Source organism: Ornithodoros turicata, chromosome 6, assembly GCF_037126465.1.
Source record: "Ornithodoros turicata isolate Travis chromosome 6, ASM3712646v1, whole genome shotgun sequence".
Lineage (NCBI taxonomy): Eukaryota > Metazoa > Arthropoda > Arachnida > Ixodida > Argasidae > Ornithodoros > Ornithodoros turicata.
In genome coordinates, this window is record NC_088206.1 from 47,771,674 (window position 1) to 47,796,476 (window position 24,803).

The 24,803-nt window shown below is 42.6% G+C and overlaps 2 protein-coding genes and 2 long non-coding RNA genes across 10 annotated transcripts in view; 3 read left to right on the forward strand and 1 right to left on the reverse strand.

Annotated features, from left to right (window-relative positions):
• Positions 1 to 335: 335 nt before the first annotated feature.
• LOC135396632 (serine/threonine-protein kinase greatwall-like) lies at positions 336 to 14,197 on the reverse strand. The gene is made up of 13 exons (XM_064627703.1): positions 13,774 to 14,197; positions 13,621 to 13,676; positions 13,423 to 13,523; positions 11,968 to 12,059; positions 11,761 to 11,900; positions 11,516 to 11,604; positions 10,006 to 10,103; positions 9,813 to 9,948; positions 6,964 to 7,115; positions 3,052 to 3,226; positions 1,014 to 1,115; positions 838 to 948; positions 336 to 553 (listed from the first exon to the last, which is right to left on the reverse strand). Exons 1-13 carry the CDS (start codon positions 13,858 to 13,860, stop codon positions 525 to 527), a joined length of 1,368 nt encoding a protein of 455 aa, XP_064483773.1. The 5' UTR covers positions 13,861 to 14,197; the 3' UTR covers positions 336 to 524.
• A 268-nt stretch (positions 14,198 to 14,465) lies between these two features.
• Positions 14,466 to 16,278, forward strand: LOC135397994 (uncharacterized). Its single transcript, XR_010423937.1, has 2 exons — positions 14,466 to 14,546; positions 15,109 to 16,278. It is a non-coding gene; the product is annotated as an uncharacterized LOC135397994 (long non-coding RNA).
• A 1,588-nt stretch (positions 16,279 to 17,866) lies between these two features.
• LOC135397995 (uncharacterized) lies at positions 17,867 to 22,130 on the forward strand. 5 transcript variants are annotated; one of them, XR_010423939.1, is made up of 4 exons: positions 17,867 to 17,984; positions 18,104 to 18,753; positions 18,829 to 19,043; positions 19,382 to 22,130. It is a non-coding gene; the product is annotated as an uncharacterized LOC135397995 (long non-coding RNA). The 5 variants fall into 5 exon arrangements; XR_010423940.1 differs by having other exon boundaries at positions 17,874 to 17,984; positions 18,704 to 18,753; XR_010423941.1 differs by lacking the exon at positions 17,867 to 17,984 and having other exon boundaries at positions 17,997 to 18,391; positions 18,704 to 18,753.
• A 1,149-nt stretch (positions 22,131 to 23,279) lies between these two features.
• Positions 23,280 to 24,803, forward strand: part of LOC135396633 (ninein-like protein) — a 212,267-nt gene continuing 210,743 nt past the window's right edge. For all 3 annotated transcript variants that reach the window (XM_064627704.1, XM_064627705.1, XM_064627707.1), the window contains exon 1: positions 23,280 to 23,574. The gene's annotated coding sequence lies outside the window, so the exon portion shown is untranslated. The remainder of the gene's footprint in view (positions 23,575 to 24,803) is intronic.

A 24,803-nucleotide genomic window follows, 5' to 3' on the forward strand; every position in this document is an offset into this window, starting at 1 on the left:
CAGGATATCATCTTGACATCGCATGGACATCTATGGTTTACTGGGAGTGCTCATGCCATCGTGCACATTTATATCAAACATGCCATATTTATAACCAACATCCAACTGGTGCCTCTCTTCTATTACAAGCTAGGCATCCATGTAACCTCACTTAAGCAGCCCCGAATGGAAGAACAAGCCAAAAATCCCAGCAAGTACAGAGACATAGGCTGATATTCAATTTTTCTTTACATAATTCTTTACATATTAGAAATGTGGCAGTTTCTAACGTACCATAAGATAATTGCATATCAGCTTGCATCATTGTTCACAAATTGATCAACAATAATCAACAGTATTGGTTGTAGTATATTTTATTCACTGGTTTTACCTTGATGTTGGGTAGACTTTCTGCTATGTCACTAAAAATATACTCATAAATCTAATAAATTACTAAAAATACATAAATTTATAGTACACCGCTAAGGCTGTAGAAGGTGTTGGGGCTTCTGCCTGAAATAAATGTGATCCATTGATTTCATCATCTAGCAGTTGGACAACATGTGATTCCTTGCTGTAAAGAGAGCAAATAGATTACACATACAGTGCATGAAAAACTTGGGGGATATACATACTACTGTGTGAATTCTGCAAGACATTTTTATGAGTAGGCTTTTTGCCAGGAACAGACACCAGATGTCACTGACATGGCAGTTTGTATAAAGTCCCTGGATTGGGAAAAGCAGCAACATACCTTTAGTTTGCCGCCGCGACCTTGGAGCTTTAATGGCGACTGTACCATGCGTCCCTACTTTTCCCAATCCAGAGACTTTAAGTTTGTAATGCTGCAGCTCTCACCTTCAAAGTACCCAGTATCAGTATCATCATCTGGGCACGGCACAAAAGGAGCTGGTGCATCATGTAGGTTGTCCCAGTCCACTTGGCTGAAGAGCAGCAGTGACCTCAGTTCTAAAGAAATCACATAGCATTGGCAGGAGTTAGTACATATTGTTTGAATAGTTACTTCCAATCACCTTGTGCACCTGCCCTGAGGCTAGGGTCACGTGTCAGGAGGGCCTCCACCGCACATGTGGCTGCTTCTGAAAGGCACTCTTCTCCTTCAGGCCACTCCAGTTCTGCGTTTAAACACTATTAAGCATCAGGCTGTGCTTGGAATGGGTCTTTCAGTCTCACTGCCTTTCATTTCATAGTTATTACAATAAAATACCATACAATGGTGACCGCCTTAGTTGTCATAGGTAAAGCCCCAACTTTCTGTGGTGGAAAACCAACTTTTCCCGCGAAGTGGGATTTACAAATCTGCGGGCAAGAGAAAACAAGCAAAAAAAAAAGTGTGGCATTCTCCCAAGATTGCATACCGACTCATCCTGGGTGATTTCCCAGTCTTTTGTAACTTTTCAGAGCACAAAGAAAACTAGACTAAACTCTGTCAATCTCTCTTCAGGTGTTGCTGTCGTTAAATTTCCTTTCGTCGTCGAACATTCAGCCGTATGAGTGCCAGCATTACCAGTGGTGTCAGGCATTGCAGTCACGACTGATCGGGGTTAACCCACAAAAATGTCACAGATCGATTGAAATCCGTACTTAATTCTGTAAGATATCCAATAATACAAAAAAAATTAATGATTCGGAGGGAGGCAGCAGGTTCCGCTAGACATGGCCAATTCCGTGAGATTTTGCGGAAAGCTAGGGACTATAGACTAGACTAGAGCTTACGAAATTTGTTCCTGCTAAATCATGAAGTACAAGTGGTAGCCATAGTGCTTCCAATGCTAATTGGCCTAGTGCTGTGACGATACACGGATCACTATGTAATGTGTTTGGGGATTTGTATAGATTCCAAAGTGACAAAAGCATGGCTAGGTCATATAGATGCTGGGTTCCACTTTGGAGAGTTAGCACACTAAACACTTATAGGGGCGAAGCTTTTACCAATTTCATTGCTCTTGCTTCATGTGCAGGCCTTTCAAGTAAAATATAAAAGTACATCAAATTCAAATTGGGAGTAGATTTACATGTAAGGTGAGCCAGCCTATTTGTATGGCGACATGCCGCACGTGCCGCAGGGTAGGACTGCGGATAATTTGGACCACGTGGGGTTCTTTTGACGTGCGCCGGAAATCTCCGGCACACGGTGCTGGAATGGTAAAGGAACATAATTTGGTAAAATGTACTGTGTGCATACATGTGTGTCTGTGAACTGTTTTTGTCACATTTTATGCACCTAATGCCGCAGCACAATGCCATGATGCTCTGCAAGGCAGCAAGTTACTACAGCACTTCTTGTTAGAAATTCTGATGCAGCATCAGGGGACAAGGAAACAAAAACCCTTAAAGAAAAGGAAAGAGCTATTTTGCTGGTAACTTTTCCATGCTTAAGAAATAACAGCAATAATTGCTACAAATTCACTTTCTTGTAGTTTCTGCATTGCATGCATACAGTTTGACATAAATTCGATGTACAGCATTTGAATTTCATGTGTACAAGCGTGCGCACAGAAGTGCACATAATTCCTAGTGCACTCACCAGAGTCTTGCAGCTACTTGATGTAGGAATCAATCGACTGTTCAAGGACTACGTTCGGCAGGAATGGGGATTATAGATGCAAAGCAGCAACAAACTCTGACAACAACTAGACGAACGCGTCATTCGACGTTTCCTTACGTATGCAAAAGTTTCCAACTGGGTAGAATGCGTGTAGAAGTTTTTTTCCAATGAAGTGATACAAGGTGCTTTTAAGACACATCTAAATGTCTATCTGCCCAAATGGCAAATCTATTGCCTAAATGGTCCTCTAACAGGAGGATGATAATGATGATGATGCAAGTCTGTCTGTCTCGGAGCAGGAAATTTCGGCACAATTGCAAAAGGAGCTGCCCTTCAGCTTATCCATGAGCTACAGCATGCAGGGCATCTGCATCGTACGAGCTAATGCACGTGCAATTATGGTACACTAAATATTGCCAGACAAGCACTCCCTTTCCAAACCTGGCATTTTGTAGAACCACCACAATTTATGCAACACTCGACAGTAGAAAGTAAACCCGTACCAGCTTGCAATATGTTGTCAAACACTGCCTCTGGTGTCTCATCGGAGAAAGGAGGGACACCTGTAAGGAATTCATAAAGGCAGACACCAAGGGACCACCAATCGACTGCTGATCCATGAGGCTGTCCAAACAGCAACTCTGGAGCCAGGTAGTCAGGAGTTCCCAAAAGGCAGCTCTGCACAGAAAGCATAACTCTGAGCTACACTAGAAGATTTTTAATGAGCTTTGATGAGACATTCTGAAAGTACATTTAAGCCGAGCATCTTCCCAAGATGTTTGAAATAGTACAGACGAAAGTGGGAGGGTGAACAGAACACCAGAGCGGGGTGCAGAATTATGTGAGGCATTACACGAATGCTTCTTTTCCTTTTACTACGTGTTGTGGCTTTTTAATTAATAAACAAAGCACTAGGCCTTTCAGGTCCACCTATGACACAGAGGCCAATGACAGCCTACGACAACTTTGACTATTATGACAGATTTCCCAAGAGTCCAACTCCATTTGACCTCTTCTCAACCCTCTGTTCAAACCTGAGTGAATAATCTTAGCTTTCTGTGAATTACATTAGTCTTTAGCCATTTAAAGGCTCTATCTTGCTTTTACTGCCTGTGCACCTCGCCAAAGAAATGTGTCCTTGACGCCCTTTTTTGCATGGAACTATTTCACACATTTTTTGCATGTCTCCTCAAAAAAATTGCAATTACACTCCCACAGTATGTCCACAGTTGAGCATTGAAGCTGAACATTTTTCTGTATGTATATTATTGTTTCAGTATGGTACGGTCTGTAGTATATTGGCAGATACCTTTGATTTGTGGCACAAGTAATGACATGCAAATACTGCATTAGTATAGCTTTGACCTTGCAACTCCAATGTCTATGACAACCTTAAGTACCCGTGAATCACTTTGAGGGAATTCCACCGAACAATGTGAAAATATTTTCCACGCGAAAAAAACAAAACAAAACAGACATAGCTAAGCGAAGCTGTTGAAAAAACAAATGTAAAGCAATTATGCGACAAACACAAAATGACCGACAAATACGTATCTGTTTCAATTAAGACGTATCTGTTACTGGCTCTCCTGTTCTCTCTCTCTCTCTCTTTTTTCCGCTTAAGCCAAGGTAGGTACTAAATAATGGACCTCGTTCCTAATCTTGTCATCCTTTCGGTAACCTACTCCTGTTGTGCACCAGGATAAACTTGCACGCACAGTAATTAAATCAGATTTGGAGATGTGGTGACCGAAGCTCTCACTGTATATCCTTACTCTTCTGAGCCTGCACTGTACTCAGAGCATTTCTACACCTTCTGTGTTGTGTGAATGTACTTTTCATATCATCCGGTAGACCCCGACGTATCGCAACAAAACATTCTTTGCTAGTACTTTCAAGTAATATAAATTACTTCACATAAGCAAATGTAGATGAAGTAGCATCAAGTGAACCACAGCATTTCCGGAGTAACAACCCTGAATAGTCAGAACAATAACCATACATAAGGCCCTCAGTTTTCTGCTGCGGCAAATTCAAAATTCCGTGGCACCGACTTGTAAATTTCGCGATTTTCCGCGGCAAGCAGTCAACGGCTGCTTGAAATGGGAAACACTTCATTTTCTTGGATAATGCGTGAACAAAATTTTTTTATAAACTTATTGATTCAAGCACTGTCGTGGCTCAGCATTACATACATCATTCATATCTTGTGTTCTCCTCTGAGGCAAGTCTGTCGCCTGCAATCGTTTTATACCTGCTGAAAGACCTTTCAGCATCTACAGAGTTTATAGGAACAATACAGGAAGGAGTTTACAATACATGCCCTGGGGAAGTTACATCTTTAGGACACCCTTTTTTTGTTCCTGGGTTGTAGGCATTATTTAGGACTTTTTGAAAGCAGCCTCCCATACATGAAATCAAAATCCCCCACTGCCACCGCTAAAGTGCACACGGGAGGGACGCCGCCCCTTCCTCAGGCGAAGTATGCACAATAAACTTGGGCTAACGTTATCTTAAGCTAAACTACAATCTGTCTGTGTTTGTCTGAATAATTTCTTATAGCCGGTTTCAATTTTGTAGAGCAGGCTTCACCTCATGCAGGGAAGCGTCAGGTGAAGCCCACTTTCGGGAGGTGTCGTTCGCATTCGGCGAATGTACATAGTAGAGTATCCGGAAACCCGAATACTGGGTATTCGATTCGCGAATCGAATACTTCGAGTGATTTACATTTGATTCGAATTGGATAACTGGAATATCCGCACACCCCTAAAAATAAGGGATTCCGTGAAATTTTGTGCCAAACAAAGGATTCCACGATTAATTGAATCCCGCGGAATTTCGTGGAAAACCGAGGGCCTGAATTCATACGTATTTCCCCGAGACTACCTTTCTGTGCCTAATTTGACCACTTCATATCCACTTTTACTAGGATATCTTGGGTCTAGAAACAATTAACCCAGTGCTCCACTAATGAGTTAGAAATGTGACAAAGTACGGCAGCTTAGAAGCATGGCAAACATAGGATATAACAGTTGGTCCTGATATGCAAACCGATGAACAAAAACTTTGTGATAGATTTTTTTTGTCCCAGAGACCGAGCTATACGCGTACGCAGAACACATCCTGTGGTTAGTGTCCACAATTTCGTTTCGTTGAGAGATGCGGCCAACTGTATCATGGATGCATTATACTCTGCATGCCAGAGTACTGACAGAAAAAAAGAAAAAAAGGAAGGAAGGAAAAAAAAAAAGGAAGAAAAAAAAAAAAAGAAGAAGAAAAAAAAAAGAGGATTACTTTTCCATGTGTCGTACTTGACAAGATATACACCCCCAAGAAACTTCTGCCTCAAACTATGACATCAGAGGAGTGAGAGCTACGGCCACTCATATTGGCTCTTGAAAGCATGTGACCCCTCCCACGCTTCCTCTCTAGTGGAGATGCCTGCAGCGACGCGAGACCTGGATGACTTTTGGTGTTTGCGGTGTCGACTTTCTATGTGTCTATTACCACCTTTGCTGTAGAGCTTGGAATGTAGGTTTGTAGATGCCGCAGGCACCAATAACCACCTGTAACGTTTACCCAGCATAACTTAAGATGAACTGTATAATAATTTGTGGCTTTATGTCACGAGACAACGGTGATCATGAATGGCGCCACACTGGCCGGTCTGTGGATAAGCTTTGCCCACCTGAAATATCAACATATGGCACACTGTATCTAATGTCCGTCGCTGAATACAGCGTCTGTCAAAGCAACGTGTTCCCTGCCACCAAGTTGATGGCATCCTCGGATGGGTTTGAAGTCGCAACCTTGGGATCAGCAGGCGAACACGCTATCAGCTGAGCCAGCTAGGAAGTGTTGCAATCCATCCAAACATGGTGGTGGTGCCATTGTCAGTCTTAGGTGGATGCAGAGGCACTGGATCCGCATCCATAGCTGTGTCCCCGCCCCTTGTTATGGGTTAGTTATGGTAACTCAAGTACTATCTATGAAGTACTGAAGTATCCAACATAGGGTTTGCGCCAAATGCTTGTCGATGTTTTTTTGTGGAGGAGGGAGTAATTCTGGGAAGACCACACCAGAAACAATTCTGAGTTCATGTTTCCAGAATATGCATTCTGAATAAAAAAATACTTTGTCATTTTGGTTAAATGAGTGAAATGGACTGCACTTCGAGTATGACAGTCTCAACCAAGCCCCAGCTACATGCAGGATGTGTGATCAGCATGCTCTAGCACTCTAATCATTCTAAAATTCAGCCTACCTTATGTAATTGATGGTGCGAGATATGGTTGAGATTCAATAAATATTACTGTTATCTTATACACACACACAGTATAGCACTGTGATTTAATGAAGATATTTTAACACTTCAGTTATTATCACAGTTCTGCTTTCAGTGGTATGATGCCTACCAAAGACGATGAAGCACTCCCTCGAAAACCGTTCTTGCCGAGGTCAGACACCTCTTCAAATGGGTCATCCTCTGGTTCTAGTGGAGAATTTGGCCTACCAGAGCAAGGACTTCCAAGATCCAATTGCAGTCGTTTCGCTCGCCTTGCCATGCCTGTCAAGATTAGTCAACCACATGCTAAGGCTTAGACAAACACCTTTACACAAATGCCCTTCAATACAATCCTACAAAACAAAATAAACCTGCTATAACAATTATAGCTGAATCCAAATGCTTTTGCGAAAACCAGCGTTGGTGAAACTGGGCCTTAGTCGGCTGTGATGTGTTTCGTAAGCTATTCATAACGCCTCTGTATTTTTGGCCGCGCAGGCGCCTGCAGGACAATTTTTCCCCCCCACACAACCAGGGACCATTTTTTTCTTACACCTGGAGTCGACTGTCGTATTCCCCCAGCGTTCAAACAGAAGTCTATAATTTTTTTAAAGTACATATATGGACACAACCGGCGGTAGTAGAGACAATATGCTACGAGAGTACGTCACTGTGCATGAGACAAAAAGAAGGTTGGAGAAAGTGTGTGACGAAGTGTCTGTCCACTCAGAAAGCAGCACAACACTACACAAAGGGGGCATAACACTATGGTGACTTCATGGCTTTATGGCTTCATGGTGGCTTTATGGCTGGGTGGACTTCATGTGCAGTTGTTGTGGTACCTTATTTGGGAGCGATCCAACGAAACCATTCTATGTGCATTAGGGGGAAGGGAAAAGCTGAGGTTGACCAACTTGCTTGACTTTGTATGTTAGCGCTTATTGGTATTGCTCTTGACCATATCCCATGTAAAATTTTGGCACTGTGTAAATGAGAACCTGAATAAAAAATATCTATCTATCTTGCATAGCGTATGCTACCGAATCTCTGCCGTGCAAAGAAAAAAAAAGTGCGCTGGTGAGCCTAGTTCACGACAGTAAAACACCCAGATTAGGAACGACGAAAACAGGTACACAGAGAAAAAGTCTCCAAACTTCGTCCCTGTGAGTCGGTCTTGCGTTCTATTTTATTTCATTACAACGAATGCTGATAGTATTTCCATAAGTCCATGTTTGATTCGGAAATCGAAGAGAGTATATGACTACTCGCTTCGGTATTCGAAAAATTCGTATATTCACACCGTAGTAAATAGTCGACAAAGTCAACAGGTCCATACGTATCAAAAGTGGATGTTCCTCAGGGGATGTTTTTTCCTAGACCCCGGCACTGGAGCAACTTATAATAAAAAACAGTGCCCATTTTCATATTCAGTGCAGTTAAAACCTTGTATGCTTACAACGTCAGCAACATATAAACATAGGGCCCAGAGTAGAGGCTGATGCAACATAGCCGCAGGCCAGCATGCCGCAAAATGTGCATTGTCATACCGGTCAGGTTGGAAAAACCAGAGGTGAGACACCCACACTATCTCAAACACAGCAGACCCTTTTGTTGCTATTATCATCCCCTTTCCTAGTTTCCCAAAAAGGGCTTTGTTTCAAGGGCTTCTGATTCAACAGGGAGTAGGGAACCTGGCAGGAAAGGAAATCTAGGTGTTGGATTTATGCTGCTGTGTGACGGAGGGATTCTTTACTCACCCTTAGCCCGCAATATGGCGCTATAGGGAGGCGCAAAGTGCTTCCATCATACAGCAAGTTACATACCCTCTTATTTTATGATATACTATCAAGAGAATGAATAATCGGATGGGGATGATCCTGGTATTAAAATGCTCTAGAAAGATTTTTACTTTTCTGCTCCAAGAAAGTTTCTGCATAAGTCTTAGTTTTTATAGTAGAGCGTTTCAAAGCTTGAGTATCCAACTTCGGTAATTTTTTGTACTTCAGTAACGTGTTTAGAAAAAGGAATTGAAAAAAAAAATAATTTTTTTTGAAGCGACAAAGCACATTTCCGAATGCTATCGAACAAGACCAGTCTCGTGAAAATCGGTTCATTATTTACCGAAAGAGAGTACAAAGTTTGTCCCATAGAAAATAGATGGGGCCCCTGCATATGGTATCCCCTCTTAACACATGGGTGGTTCCCCCGAGGATGGTTTTGTTTGGTGTGGCCCACGTGGTTCATATTCTAAGTGTTGGCCTTTTACACACGATGGCTCCGTGGGAGTGTCTAACCCTCAAGCAAAAGGTAGTGTTCATCTGTGCTGTGGAAAAATGTCTGTTGTCACCAAGGAGTTCAACATACCGGTGTCAACACTGTCAACGATCATCAAGAACAAGCAGGAAGTCTTCAATGGTTTCGAGAAAAATTTCTCAAGCAAGAGCAAGCGTGACCGAGGTTCTAAGTATCCCGAGGTGGAAGCCACACTACTTGAGTGATTGAAGAATGCCAGAGCTGCGGATCTCTCTGTGCACGGACCCGCACTCACCGCAAAGGCTCAGACATTGCAATTGGGCATCCCGAACTTCAAATGCAGCAATGGCTGGCTCGAGAGCTTCAAAAAGCGGCATGCTGTACGAAGCACACCTGTCAAATGTGAAAGTGGTGCCATGAAGCAAGATACCTTGGTGACGAAATCGGCTTGCGGAACTTCTGGAAGTGTACCCGGACAGGGACATCTACAATCTTGACGAAGCTGCATTGTTTTGCAAGCTCCTTCCCACGTGGATGTACACAACTGCGCACTTTTTGTATGTCAAAAAAATATTGTCGCAATGACATGGCATTTTCCTGGGTCTGAATTTACTGTTTTTGAAGCGTCTCCTCTTTTATCGAAATACCGCGTATATCGAATCTTTTTTGCGTCGACTTCAATATAACGAGGGTTTACTGTATTATAGAATAGAATAGAATACACACGGGCAGGTGGGGATGCAGCTTCCAGAAAGGAGCGCTTCACAGGCCGACCTGGCGTTCTTGCAGGGCTCGACATGAGTTGCTCGTGCTGCAAGATCCCCACTGGGGTGTCCGGTAGACATCTTTCCTTCCTGCCACTCTGCAGCCAAGATAGCACACCTTGTAACAATGAAAGCAACGAACAACAGCTACTTACAAAATAGAGACCCGACGTGAGAGAAAGAAGCTGCCCAGGTGTGCGAGCCAGAAGTCGTGTTCCACAGTTGGGAGTCTGCACGATGTCCGCAGGTTGGACTGCCAAATGGATGTGTAAAAATGTAACTCTGTTTACAAACAATGAATGCTCCGTTCTACATACTACTGTTGAGATGCAGGCACCAGTCATAGCTGGTTCAATGCATATCCCACACATTTTACATACAAGTGGCTAGTTTCATGTCCCTGCTGCCTTCACTGCAAGCATACAACTCAAAAAAGTTGTTGTACAACACAAGATTTCCGTTCACATGCTTTCATTTTGCTATTTTGAAACGACCAGTACAGGCAGCAAAGTGACAATAAGGGGGAGACAGCAAGAAATTATGTTGGTATAAAAGTAGTGTTACACAGAGGGATCAGTAACACACAACTTGCATCTTCGCTCATCCAATGTTGATATTTCACATTTTTGTGAAACATTGGCTCAAGGTCTTTGGACACTGTAAATTTGTGCTAAGTGATAATGTTAAGTAAATTGCAAAGGGTGAGTGAACAATGAAGAACATCGTGAACAGTGAACATTTAAGCCTCATCAACACCAAGTCAATTATATAACAATGAATTGTGGTGTGGGTTCAATTTGCAGACATTTTGCCAACTGGCATCTAACAGTGTTACGTTTTGCTGATCATGACATTTGGTGCTGGTCTCATATTTTTCTTTTTTTCACGATGCTGCACTGTCACTCACACTATAGGCATTTATCCAGGAGTCTCCCGGGTAGACTGGAAGACCTGGCAGGTCTGTCTAGGGGACTAACGTCAAACCGGCAATATCTACGGCAAAGTAAAGTGCACCAGAGAGTGGCAAAAACCACAATTTTAAAAACTCAGCATAACAAAATGGGTAGGGCCTGACTTTTTGGGGTTAAACCCGTATCCGCCCGATATTTACCCCCCCGAACGAAATCTGTAAAATTCGGGTTTAACCCGAATCTACCCGAAAACATCCGGGTCGTGTGGCACACTCGTAAGCGTGCATTGAAATAAAGTTTGATAACATTGCTAAACATTAGTTCCATGATAAGACAAATTTTTATTTAAAAAAAAAAAAATCACCCGAATACACCCGAATTTCTGACGACAGAATATGCCGTAACGGGATTTGACCCGAATACACCCGAATTTTCAAATGAAAAATATCACCCGATATTTACCCCCCGAATCTGGCCAGAAATAAAACCCGAAAAAGTCAGGCCCTAAAAATGGGGGTTCATCCAAGTTTGGGGGCGGCCATGCAGACTTCTGGGCGACCTGATGCAAATAGTAGGGTATAATGGCAAGCTGTACTGGAAAAACTATGTCAATATCACAATTATTTCTTATCTGTGGATGCAGTAGAATGAATGTCTATAGCATTTCCTGACACTTACCCTCTGTGGTGCACATATGCTACGAGCATGAAGTGTGCGCAGCAATGATATTAAACAATGTCTAGTAAAAACTCACTTTTCTTCACTTGGACTTGGGAAAGGCCAAAGTCGGTAAGCTTGATGTGGCCACTACTTGAAATTAGCATGTTGTCTGGTTTCAGGTCCCTAGCAAAGACACATTTTACAACACCATACAAACGAGGCACATGATAGCTATGGGCGCTGAATGATCTAAGCTATACAAGCTATAAGTCTCTTCTTTTTAAAGCTATTTCTGTCTACCTATCCATAGATGACAGCTAATACAGGTTACTGTTTTACCTATGTACAATGCCGTGCCCATGCAAATATTGCAGAGCAAGTGCAACCTGCGCCGCATAGAAGGTGGCCATGGGCTCCGTAAAACAATTGTACACGTGCAGTAGAGACTTGACATCACCTCCAATCATGTATTCCATCACCTGAAAACCAAAGAAAAAGATAACCCATCTAATCACTATCTGATGATTGAACAAACAGTATGCTTACCAGGTATATGTTGTGCACCGTCTGGAGGCAATAGAATATTTTCACGATAAATGGGCTGTGGCTCATAGCAAGTGCATTCCTTTCTGCAAATACTGGAGAGGAGAACGAGATGTCAGTTGCTCTGGTTGCATGAGGAATAGGGCTGTGCAAATAGTAATTTTAAAACCAATATGAATGCGAAGCTAATTACTACATGTATACCAATAAATACGTAAAAACCATGCAAATAAGTAAATAAGCAAATACTTATGTAATCGAAGTGAATACTGAACCGAACACATATGCCACCTATATTCAGGCATGCAGCATATGTGAGCGTATCTTTGCATGCTTTGTTTTATGACCTACCTTCTGGCATTTTGGGGCAAACAAGTGCATCTTCAGAACTATTCCAATATATTTCATTTGGAAGAGATAGTGCTTCAATTTAAAACTCATAAATGGAATTCCACATTCGATGCAGAATTTAGATTGAATACACAATTATTAGCTTCTGTATTAGAAAAATCCAAATATTTGCTCAGCCCCAATGCGGAAGCAATGGTTCTTGCATCAGGAATCAACATTGGTTTTGCCCAAGAGGGATCTTCGTGGAATATAACTATGGAGTGACTTTTTCGGATTAAATGCCTTTTTCAGATTCGGGGGTAAAAATCGGGCGCTATTTTTAAATCTGTAATTCGGGGAGAAAACGGGCGATAATTGTGCCTCCGGGTGTTATTGTTTCTCCTCTTGTCTATTAAGTCCTTTTATAATCTCTCTTTTTTGTTTTGTTTTTCTTTGTTGTTTTTTTGTGTGACCTGATCGTGACCTTCCAGCGGTAATCCCGGAAGGCATAGAAAGTGTTGACACACATGGGTGTATTGCTGGGAACGTAAGTGACCCATTCTTACATGTGCTACACTTGGCGACCTTTGTTCGTCTTTAGTGGAAGCGTCACTTGAGGATTTCATAGTGACTGGAATTCGGGGAGAAATCGGGTTTAACCCGAACTGGTCAAAGGTCAGTTCGGGGGGAATAATCGGGCGGAATTGGGTTTAACCCGAAAAAGTCACTCACTAAATATAACACATTCTCAAAGTGCTCGCCTGTGTTCTTTTACTGGCATTTTGGTTTTGCTGTGGTTAGTATTCTATTCATGTTCACTGCCACTTTCAATAATTTGTTAAGATAACCGCGCAAACTATCTTGTACACACGGTGAGCTTCAGTTCGGGAAGACTGTGTTGTCAAATATTGCTTGCATGCAGGTATGTGACACCAAGTAGAGGCAGTCCTTGTGCCTATCAAAACAGAATCTAGGAAGGAAACATGTTGAGCCCCTTTCCCCCAGGAGTGTGTTGCAAGGTCTCTGGGGTCTTAGGGATGTTGGTGGTGAAGTCCTCGCAAAGACTGTACGAAACGATAGTAAAATCGTTTATGTGAACGTCTCTAATGCGAGCAGTGATGATCTCACCTTGGTCTACCATGTTCTTGTTAACCATCTCGGACTTTTTGACGACCTTGACGGCAAAAACCTGGCCATCTCTCCCTTGCTTACGAGCAAGGAATACCTTCCTATGAAGTCAACGCGTCTTTAATACAAATACCTCATCATCAACTTCAAAATAAAGTTGTTTAATACAGGCATAAAACTGGTACAACAGCTTCTTACCCGAAGGCACCTTTGCTTATTGGCTTGATTATCGAAAAATCCTCAATGCTTGGCAGCTGTAATGCATAGAACAAAGAACAAAACAGAGTCGCTCAGAATGACATGCTACAGTAAAGCAGCCGCAAAGTATAACGTATTGCAAAGAAACCGTGCCTTGGTAGACGAAGACTTCAAAATCTCCGGTGCCATGTTTTCTTTGTTGTCGAGACCATGACGTCGCAGGAAAAATTTTCTTTCCATTGCCTGCTTCAAGGACACAACGGTGTCTTTACAGGAAAATTCGAGCAATAGAAGAGGTCGGAATGTATAGCTTTGCAGTGACCCTAGAATTTCAACACGCGCCCACGTGCAGAACCATGGCCAGCTGTGAGCTCACTTCGCCTTGATCGTTCGGTTACTCACGAGCCACGCATAGCAAAAAAGATGGAACGCGGTTGACCTGCTATGCTCACAAACCAGAAAATGTGAAGCGTTTGATCACAACTGCAATCACAACCGATCACAACGCAAACAAAACAACGCTTCGAATCTTTAAATTGAACACCTGACTCAGCCTGGCCGATAGTCGGATACTGGATTAGATTATGGCTTTCCGTAAAGTCGCCGGCTAAAATGGCATTCTTCAGGAAAGGCATCATTTACAAAAAATTACGATCTTCTTATGGTTTGAAATACACTCATTCTTCAGACGAAAACCTGAGACCAGGCTATCAACATTACAGAAGTAGGAAAGTAGGAATTTCAGTCAGGTTCAGGCACTGATCTCGATTGTAAAAGGCTGGATCGCGGATAGGGAGCGCGGGCGTGAAGAAACCGGCCGCCATCTTACGGTGCCCACAACAGCCGCCGCAGCGATCATGACAACTTCTTGCAATTACGGTCGTACCAACCGTACTGGCAAGGTTACAGGGCCTAAACTTATACAGGTGAGTCACTCTTCATCAAGGAATAAATAGGCGTCCATTCTGTACATTTATTTGACCATTATGAAGTGTTTTTTTGTCCAAAACGAGCACTGGATGCAGGTTGCTTTATCGCTCTTCCGACGTTCAATCGAGCACACTTGCATTTTACCCGGCGGCAAATACAGTTTGAGTGCATAATATGCTTGAAAGAACACGCTACTCTACACAGGTAGTGTTGTCATCAATATATGTGCGAGCACTCGAGCGCTTTTTTGCATGCATTGCTAGCATGGTACACGGTGTTCTCTGCGGAAGCAAGTGCCACATTCATTTCTTTGAATTACCTTCACGCGCAAGTTCGGTATTACGTCATAATGAGACCACGATTGTCACCTTTTTTCATGTATTGGTATTGTTTTGTGCCTTGGTTTGATTTGTGACAAAGAATCCTACGTAACGGTGGTGTGGCGCGACTTGAATAACGCCTTTGTCTGAGCTGTATCGTCAGCTTGTTACGATACAGCTTGTAGCGTGTCGCGCTATTTGAAGCAGTTTTTAAGGCAAAAGTGGTCTCTCAATACAGGTTTCGTCATGAGGGCTACCCAGTGAATAATCTGTGTAGTGTGATACGGCTGGGTGTACAGGTAAGTGTCACGTTCCTCATCCACTGGTTTCTACTTTACAGGAAGGAACAACCTCAGTGCACGCAAGGTGGTTAGCCTCTCTCAGTTTTGCATATTTTCTTACATGTTCACATCAGAAATACACCTTACACTTTAGGCTCCTTCACCCAGCAATATAATAATTAGAGATTATAATTCTTTTTAGAAGAGTTCCCCATATTCTTTCTGAATAGTTTTTCATCTTTTTAATTTTTAGAAGATACACGGATTGTAAACCATGTTTTAAACTGATGTTTTAACATTTGTCCAATGCATTTATTAAACAACATATTCATTTTTAACTGGTTGCACCCAAATCAATGTTCTGATGTATTATTTCCTTTGTTGTCGATGCACCATAAAAATTGGAATAATCATCATCAATGCAGGTTACTTCACAGCTGCCTCGACATACTCAAGAAATGGGTGCAGAACCTGCGTAATGCCCACAAACTTTGACTACCACAGCACCTCCAGAAAGTAAAGGCATATGTGTCACGTGGGATTTTTAAAGGCGTTCACAGTATATAATGCCTTGTATTAACTGTTGTAGATGTAAGCCGTCTCTACAGTACACTCTCAGAAATTAAAACCGTGAGAACCGTGATAATTGTTTCAGTTAATAGGGCATGCACATATATGCTATAAGAAAATTATTTCTTGAGAATGCACTTCTCTGGCTACTGGTGTTGTTTACATCTACTGTTGATCACATTCATTTATCACGTATTATATTCTTATATATACTATTATGTTAACACATATTTGATCACATTAAATTCAAAATTCATCATATATAAGAAAATACCAGGAGGGAAGTTGCTATTCATTGCTCATTCTAACCTAAAATTGAGTGCTACAAATTTAGAGAGAGTACCTGTCCATTGTCATTCCTAAAATATATATTGTCATTGTAGCAAGGTCATAAAACAATAAATGTAGTCTTTTGTGACCTCCCTGCACGTTCATTGTATCCTGAAACGCATAAGTGCAAGAAATAACTTGAATAAACTTGATGTTGTATATACTTGATATAAAATGTTGAATAATATAATGTATGATATAAAATGTTGAATAAACTTGAACTTGTATATTCTCTTTACTCACCATCAGTGACCTTCTTTACAAAAGCATATCGTGTTAGATTTTTTTTGTTTACGTTTCACAGACTGGGTACACGAGGGCCAAAATGACAAAATCACAACTGTTTCAAGCTCCAAATCGTCCTGCTGCAATTATCCTGTTGCAGACCATACGTGTGTAGTGCAAGAAGGCCCTTGCACATCAAAATCTAAGATGGGAGTTAAACTAAATGCAAAGTGGTTCCTATGAGAGACTTCGATGCTGAACAAAATTGTGCAAACTGAGGAAGGTGCCATAGAAGATATTCAGAAAGCGTGTCTGGTCTCACAACGGTGCTACGACGCTCTCTATTAGATGACGATGATACTCATTGGAGTTTCAGATGTGCAGCTGCATTTTTTCGAACATGCTCCACATAACAAGCATGACAAAGTCAGCACTGGATAGCAGGCCCCAGTTCCTAAGCAGCGTTGCTCACGCTGCAGTTGTATTCAGCAAAAGCATGTGAGTACTCGAGAAGGGCATTCAGTTTGGCACAACCGCGCCTGCAAATAATCAACAAATGAAGGAAGAAACAAACAAACATAGAAGGGCTGTACTTCAAAAAGAGGTAAATCCTGCGTCTCAAGGAGGTGTTACCACTTTTAAGTAACTTAATTGATTAAGCTTACATCACTACCTGATTAACTGTCCTAACGAGCGTGTTCTAATTGCGTGAAGCAATTAGATCACGCTCACAACGTCCCAGACAACACGCAAAGTCCCTCGGATGTCCTGGCGTTCCCATCAGGTCCCAAAAATAAGAATGTCCCGCTGAAACTTTGTGGGGATATCCCACGCATGTTTCAGCAGGACAAGACTCGGAATATCCCATAGGCGTCTAGCCGGGATAATTTTTGTCCTTCTTCATTTGGCTTCCTGAGCAGGTGAAATTTCGGAACTGTGGTTACCAATAATATCGCATAAGTGTGTATCTGATCGTCTGAAATAACGCTGTGCCTGAAGCAGAAAAAAAAAACGACATATATCTGCAGTTAGACACGCTTACTGAAAAATTCCACGGCAGTCCCAAAACGTTGTACTGTACTTTATTATCCTTTGATTATACCATTCAATAAATATATATCCCCCCTTTGATTATACTGCACAACAACTTGCCCCATCAATGTGAATGACCCCATGACGAGCGCTGCCTGGCAATGCGGCCAGGACCTACGCGCTAAGCGCGATCTAGATCCTGGTTTATTAAATTTTTGACATGCAATATTTTCTGTATCCCTCGCAATGGGACCTGCGACATAAATTTGAAACGGCGCCTAAATCGCAATCGCTACGTTTTACAATGAAAACGCAACTCCGCGACCTCATTTCTTCGAGGAGATTTGCAAATCAACACGATGTGTGAGGATGTGTGTGCATCTGCGTGGTCACAAAGTGGTGTTCACTTGTGTAGCTGACGCCGCTTCCACCACTAAAAAACAAACGCGCGATGCGCGCACACGCATCCGTCCAGCAATACACTGCCGCGCTCGCTGGCTCCGTCATAAAAGAAGTAGAAAGTCAGCAACCATGGTCGGTACCCCGAGCGGTCAACGCAGGGCACTAAAGGCCGATCCAATCCAATCCGTTATTTGTTTTGTGGCGTTCGTTGCGGTGACCGTTTATGGTGTTCATGCGTGTACGTAAATGCAGAAGAATCTGAGTTTCACAATGGGTGAGTGAAAAGTATGAAGGTAATGAGTCAGGAAGCATTGTTTACGAATGTTTGTATTTGTGTTGTGAAATAGAAAGTTGCGCTGTTTCGTTTGTGCTTATGTGCATGCGTTCGTGTAGTGCAGATCCCCTTGTGTTTTGTGTTGACAAAATGACAAGATCGATGGCATTTTCCACTGACGTGTGAAAAGCAGCTGTTCAACGCGCTCCTTCGTCAGCTTGCTCGACATCTCAGACTCGGCTAGCACTACTGTGCGAACAGTGAGCAGGGTGAAGATACTGATACATAATATCAAGTTGCGAGTGCGCTCTCAAATATTGCAGAACATACCCAGGACGCACAGGACAGAGTAATTATAGCTTTTTCGCTGCTTCTAACAGTGCGATCAAGAAACATAGCATATTCAGGTATGACTTGCTTAGTTCTGTGTCTCAATACTAAGGCTTACAAATTTCCACATTGTGTGTTCCTCAAATGAAGCACAAAATTTTCGGCATCAAGGTATTTAACAGTACTTACAATGCCATTAATTTCGTTATCTCCCAACGCTGATGTTACCGAGGTCTGCTTCTAGGGTAATTTCGTTTAATAGGCAGGCTGATTCGGGCGTAGCCTGTTCTATTGCCTAAAGAAGTGACTAGTCTGTTCAGCTTCCCTATACATATTTGTTGTCGATAAAAGTGTGAGATGGCTGATGGGTTTCTTCACTTTCACCGTAGAATTTTCTGGTGAAGAACCAAAGCTTTTAACATTTGAGGATACCAGAAAGGCAAGTTGGTGTTCCAACTTCGTGATAATAGACTTGAGCGAGGAGGAAATTTGACTTTGAACATTTCTCTAACAGAAGTTCATTTCTCCGGGCAGCAGCGACTGGTGCGAAAAAAATTGCTCTTCGAGGTCCCATATTTACGTGAAAAGATGAGTGACGTGGCCTGCTAATCAGTTTCACCTGAGAAACTGAGAATTTTACGAGCGCTCATGAAGGACAAAGTAGCAACCTCCTCCAGCTCACAGTGAGGCAAGGGGACGATGAAGTTCTGCGACCTGTTATGCTGTGATGTAAGTTCTTGTAAGATTCCATAAGTTCTTATGCAGTCCTATTCATTTTTGTGAACTCCCTCATCATGGTTTACTGCGATGTGTCTAAGTTGGACTCGAATAGTGATATGGTAAGTTTTAACTACAGTTCTGGCTACAAGAACAGTACTTAGTCCGTCCCACTTTGCTATAAGGAATGCATGTGCAGCTATAGTGCTGAACAATTTGTTGTCAGTAATAAGCATTTTCCCACACCCTTGCATTCATGCTGCAGTAAGTATTAAAATATGTGTTTGCATATTCTGTATATCTGACTTGTCACCTGTGTTTCTGAAGCCAAGTCACGTTTTTAATTATAGGCACTGTAATGCCAAACCGGCTGCTCAAGGACGTGACCCGCAGTAAAGGAGAGCAGCACATAAAGTCCTGGCTGAGGCACGCCAAAGAACCTCATGACAGGACGTCGACAAAAGATAAGGGCTCGGAGTACTACACAGAACAGCAGCGACAGCTGGGCCAATCCGTGCGAAACTCTTCAGGCCTAGCTTTGAGCCTAGATTTCACGAGAGAAAAAAATGTGCATTCTCTGAGAGTGTGGTAGATACACATTTCTTTCCTCTGTATATTTGGCTCCAGACTGAGGGCTATGCAGGTGTTGCCTTCAAAATGAAAAGTGTTATGCCATTGTCATCTCCATGCAATACACATCGACAATATTAATGGGTTTTCGTTAATGTATAATGTTGGACAAAAAAAATTCAGCTCATGAAACAGAAGGTGGGATTATCTTAAAGTTTATTCTGTGTAGAGAGCTCGGGAGCAGACCATAATTGTGACAAATAGTTAATAACTTTTTGGTGAGGATAATAAACTTGATTGTGAATAATAATAATACGTAAAGACAACTCGAATATTGTTCGAGTTGTCTGCGTGTTCATGTGTATTGGAAGGTGACGACAATAGAGCTAGATATAACTTTGCAACGTAGAAGGCCGCACATATAGGGTGTTTCACCTCTCGTGATAAATTCTAACCGTAGACGTACACGCCGTATAGGATTGTGGGATTTTTGGCAATTACCCTCTGGCAACTTTTGCAGACACTTTGGCTTTGCTGACGGCTTTCGACAATTTTTAATTGACGGAAATTTATGTTTTCAATCAAATTAAGAAAATTGCCAAGCACACCCCTATTTTTTAACAGAAATATGAAGTGGCCTTCGGATGACCGCAGACCCAACAAAACCTATGCGCAGTATTAACAGAAACGGTCGAAAAAAGTAAAAGTGATGCTTTAGTCCTGCCGACTTGATTGTTGCAAAAAGCCAGCAGATTAGTTGCAGGGAAGAAGTATCCGCGCCTCTTGCTTTACCTTTCTTTTCCCTGGTTTGACCTTGATGCACAAAGAAACGAAAAAAAATCAAGGTGGGAACACTTCTTCCTCTTCCCGCACATTTTGCGCACGGTTTTTGCAACAATAAAGCAGGTGGGGCTATAGCAGCACTTTTGCTAAGACTTTTCAACTATTTCAGTCACTATACTGTGCATAGTTTTCGTTACGTCTGCGGTTATTCGTAGGATCGCTTGGCAATTCTCAAAGTTTTTCATTGAAAAGATCCCTGAATTAAAAATTGTCCAAAGCTTTCCAGAATGGCAGCAAAAGATTCCAGAAGGTAATTGCAGAAAGTGCCACAATCCTCCTGCAGGTACGTTGCCAATAGAATCGTTAATCACTTTAGGTGAAGCGCCCTCTATGTATACGTTCATAAAAAAAGCAAAAAAGAAACACCAGGAATTTTCCTTGCATATGTGACCCTTCGGAGACTGCACTTGTTTCAAGCAAACTCCAAAGAGGCCAAATTACACCTCTGCTTATTTTCCGCAACCTGATTACTAGACATGATGGTGCGTTTATTTCATTCATGAGCATGTTGTGTCATCCGGAACTGCTCAGAATGTTTGAAATTCCATGCTATATTTTACAGCTGCTATTGCAGCTCTTGTAGTGTTATCTTGAACGCCCAAACTGGGCTCCTTACATTTCATCTTGGCCGAGGCCAACTGTAGACTACAGAAGAATGAAGTGTGAAGTGCCCTATAGATGACGTTATTCATTTTATTCATCTATGTATTTTGTAAAGACTGCACTTGGCTCGCATTGTCATATCGGACTCCTGATACATGTTTCTTGTTCGGGTTGTTTGTTACGCGACCACGCTGTCCAGAAGGGAGTAAATAAGGTTCTCTTTGAAGTGATTGGTATTTTTGTGCATATTATTGTAGCCAAATAATGTTCATCGGCTCAGTTAAAGACTCAAATATCTGTATCAGGAATTGTGAAAAATGGTTTTGCTCAAATGACAAAGGTGGAAGGCACTTTTGAAGGCTCGTAGTACAACTTACCTCGACTGAAATGACGAATTTCTACATGAATCTGATGTGTATTGCACGGAAGTGGCTTTGTGGTGTTTGCTCATTTTTGCTAGGAGGTGCTTCGAACCAATTATGTGATGACGGCGTTTGCTAGGTGCTACAGCGCATTAATGCGATGACATTATTTACTCATTTATGCTGAATGGTGCTTCAGCCCATTGATGTAGTGACGTTAAATAACAGCACCAATGTGATGATCCTTTAGTTCCATATGTCATGTGTACATTTACAGAGCCTTTTCTAGATAGAGGGATGCCATTTTCGGTCCAAATAAGCATATCGACTATTTGTTTAGCGTTATGAATATTTCTAACTGCTGGCGCAAGAATCGTTCGGCTTTTCCCTGCATACAAGGCAAAGTGTGGTCTGACCCTGTGAGCCATCCAGCCACCATTAATTCCGAAGCACCCCTTGTGGGCTTAATGACTGAGAACACAGTTTCTGCTCGTCACTGCTATATGCAGACTACAAATTGATTTCACCTCTCAGCAGCTTCAGATGTAGGTGTGATGCAGAGCTTTTCTAGAGCTTTTATGCGTTCATGCATTGAGCACTTATCTGCTTTGTTATCATCCAAGTCAAATGTCATTTTCTTTTTATGCATATTGTGTAGTATTTAACATTGTGTAGCTATACATCACTTGAAGTTCCTTGAAATAAAGAAGCCATGAAAGCTTTGAAACTGCTCTGATCACGTGAAAATTATTTGCTGCAGCTAGTGTTAAAGCATATTGGATACCGTGAAGGCACGGTATGGCATATCCGATCAAAGCCTGACCATATCCCAGACTTGTCCCACGGGATGTCCCCAGGAAAGGTCATAGGACGTCTTTTTGCAGACAACGGGATGTCCCATGGATGTCCGCCGGATATGTTTGGACATCCCATGGATATCCTGTATTCCCAAACAGATATCCATAGGACGTCCTATGGACGTCATTGTGTCGTCTGGGGTATTTGGGCTGCTTCGGTGTGTCCATATTTGTGAGGCAAAGCACCGCAGTTGTTCACTAAAAGACACTTTCTGCCGCGGTGCTTGATATAAATCATACGAAACCGATACACGGCTAAAACAACGGCTCTGATTCTACAGAACGATCTCTTTCTGCCATGCGAGTATATATCATCCCGGACCGTTCTTTATGGAACAATTTTTGTCCAGAACGCAGCACGGGATATTACATACATGGTGGTTGTTAACCTCACATCGTTTCTTGTTGAAATATTGGCTGGGAAACGTACTGTAGTGCAATCCCCAGCGCTGCACTGCTGTGACGGTCTAGTTTCGGAATGCAAAACGTAACATAATTAAGAATCGAACGGCAGGACACCTGTGAAACACTGTTAGGATACATCAGTATACTGGCACCTTACAAAATTGTGTGATGACAAGCAACGATCAACGCCTGCAGCGCTATAAATACTCACAATCTCCGTTGCCTCCCATTGTTTTCTATGGGCGCACACTGCGCTTTAGGGCCTCCCAACATGGCGGCCCGAATGCACGCCTCTCCCCCTCGAGCCCCTCTCCCATGCGCCATCCAGCCTTTATAGATAGAGATCAGTGGGTTCAGGTTCAGTCTCGCCTAATCCTTTTTGAATCAAGCAGTGGAATCAAGGCAGGTGATAAAACACCACAGGCGAAGATTTAGAAAATATAAAAGAAAGGTATAAAAGAATAAAAGATATAAAGAGAACAAAAGAAAACACACACACAACAGCACAACACTTGGTCACGAGATGTCGCAAGAAGTCTTTAATGCTACTCTACAGATGGCGCAAGCTACCCACTGCTCAAGAGCTTCGTAAAGTAAAGCCTGGGGCCAAAATGTAAGCTGCTGACCGCGCCAACTGTTTTCTCGGAGACGTCGAACGTGTGTGCCTTCTGTGTGGAATGAAGAACAGCTGACTCGTGCCGAGGCGATGTTTCACTGACCGCTCCGGTATGGTTATGAAGTTAGTTGTGCAGTGGTCACTCAAGTGCAAGGCATTATCAACACGGATGACAGCACTGCCTTCCACATCTATTGTAACTATGGACCAGCACATCTAGGGCTTCTGATGTGTTGTTGACAGTGCAGAGACGACAGATTTATTGCTACGTTAAATAGGAAACTACGGTGAGCTGGATGCGCTATTTGACTGTTGAGCGTGTAACGATTTGATTTTCGTGATACTCGTTTTGTGAGAACTGGCCGCTGTGCGTTTATTCTGTGATGTGATCGTGGACGTAAGCGTGTTCGTGCGTCGTGACGTTTCCGTGACCTACAATCTCCCAAAGCGCAATGAATGAAGAAATAGTTGTGCCCCGAGATTAAATCTACTTATAACGCTACCCGCAATGTAACACGCTGGTGGAACATGCACACGTCTGAATCAACAAACATTTTGAGAATTATTTTTCGTCTCAATCTCGTAGCACTCTGTTTTGCTTAAGCAGCTACGCTAGGAGTCCGCAAAGCTTTCACATGCAGAGACGCACGTGTACGAAGTTTCCAAAGAAGGTGCCCATGCTGCCAGCATTTTAAGCTCTATTCATATGTTAACGGAGCAAAAGCGAGGTTATGAGAGGCGAGTGCGTTGTTTGTATGCTTCTGTAGAAGCTATGACCGACTTGAAACAGAGAAGAAGCAATATGCTGCGTAGCTGTTCTCGTGCTGCTGGAGACGAATGTAATTGCCGAATTGCACGGAAGTTGCCCTTGGGAACGAGGGCGCGTTTCGAGAAAGCTACCAACGCACGCCCCCATTGTCCGTTTCCCTTCTTTTCTGCCGTCAGTTAATTTATTCAGAGGTTCAAAGGTATGCGCGTGTCAGCCGTGCATTCGTTTCTGTGGGGGAAGGCTGGGTGGGAGTGACATCTCCGCATGTTAGCGCTATTTGTTCAGCGTCGTTTGCTCGGTCGAAAGCTCGCGCTGAAGTCATTGACACCGAAAATATCGCCATGGCAATGGGAAAATTGTCAATGACCGGGTCCCAAAGGGTAGATATTCTTACATGACATAATGTCATCAGATCTGCACACATTCTGCTTGATCCACATGGGAGATCTCACCCAGACCTCAGTGCTCACGCTCAGTCGCATAGCCTCATCAGTGTTGGGGGCGGGGGTCCATCATCAGACACACTCCAGCGGATTGACATCCGCTGTGAGCTAATGGAGCATTGTTTTGAGGCCAGCCTTTCAAAGCTGATACCTTTCACTGTTTAAACTTCTGATGTTTCTGCTTGGTCAGATTACTGTTGCACCAAGAACAATCCATACAAGCAAGGTTTGACACTTACGGCCTTGTACTTTTCATTCGCGAGGCTGCGGAGAGGTTTCCAAACATCCGCAGTGTATTGGAGTT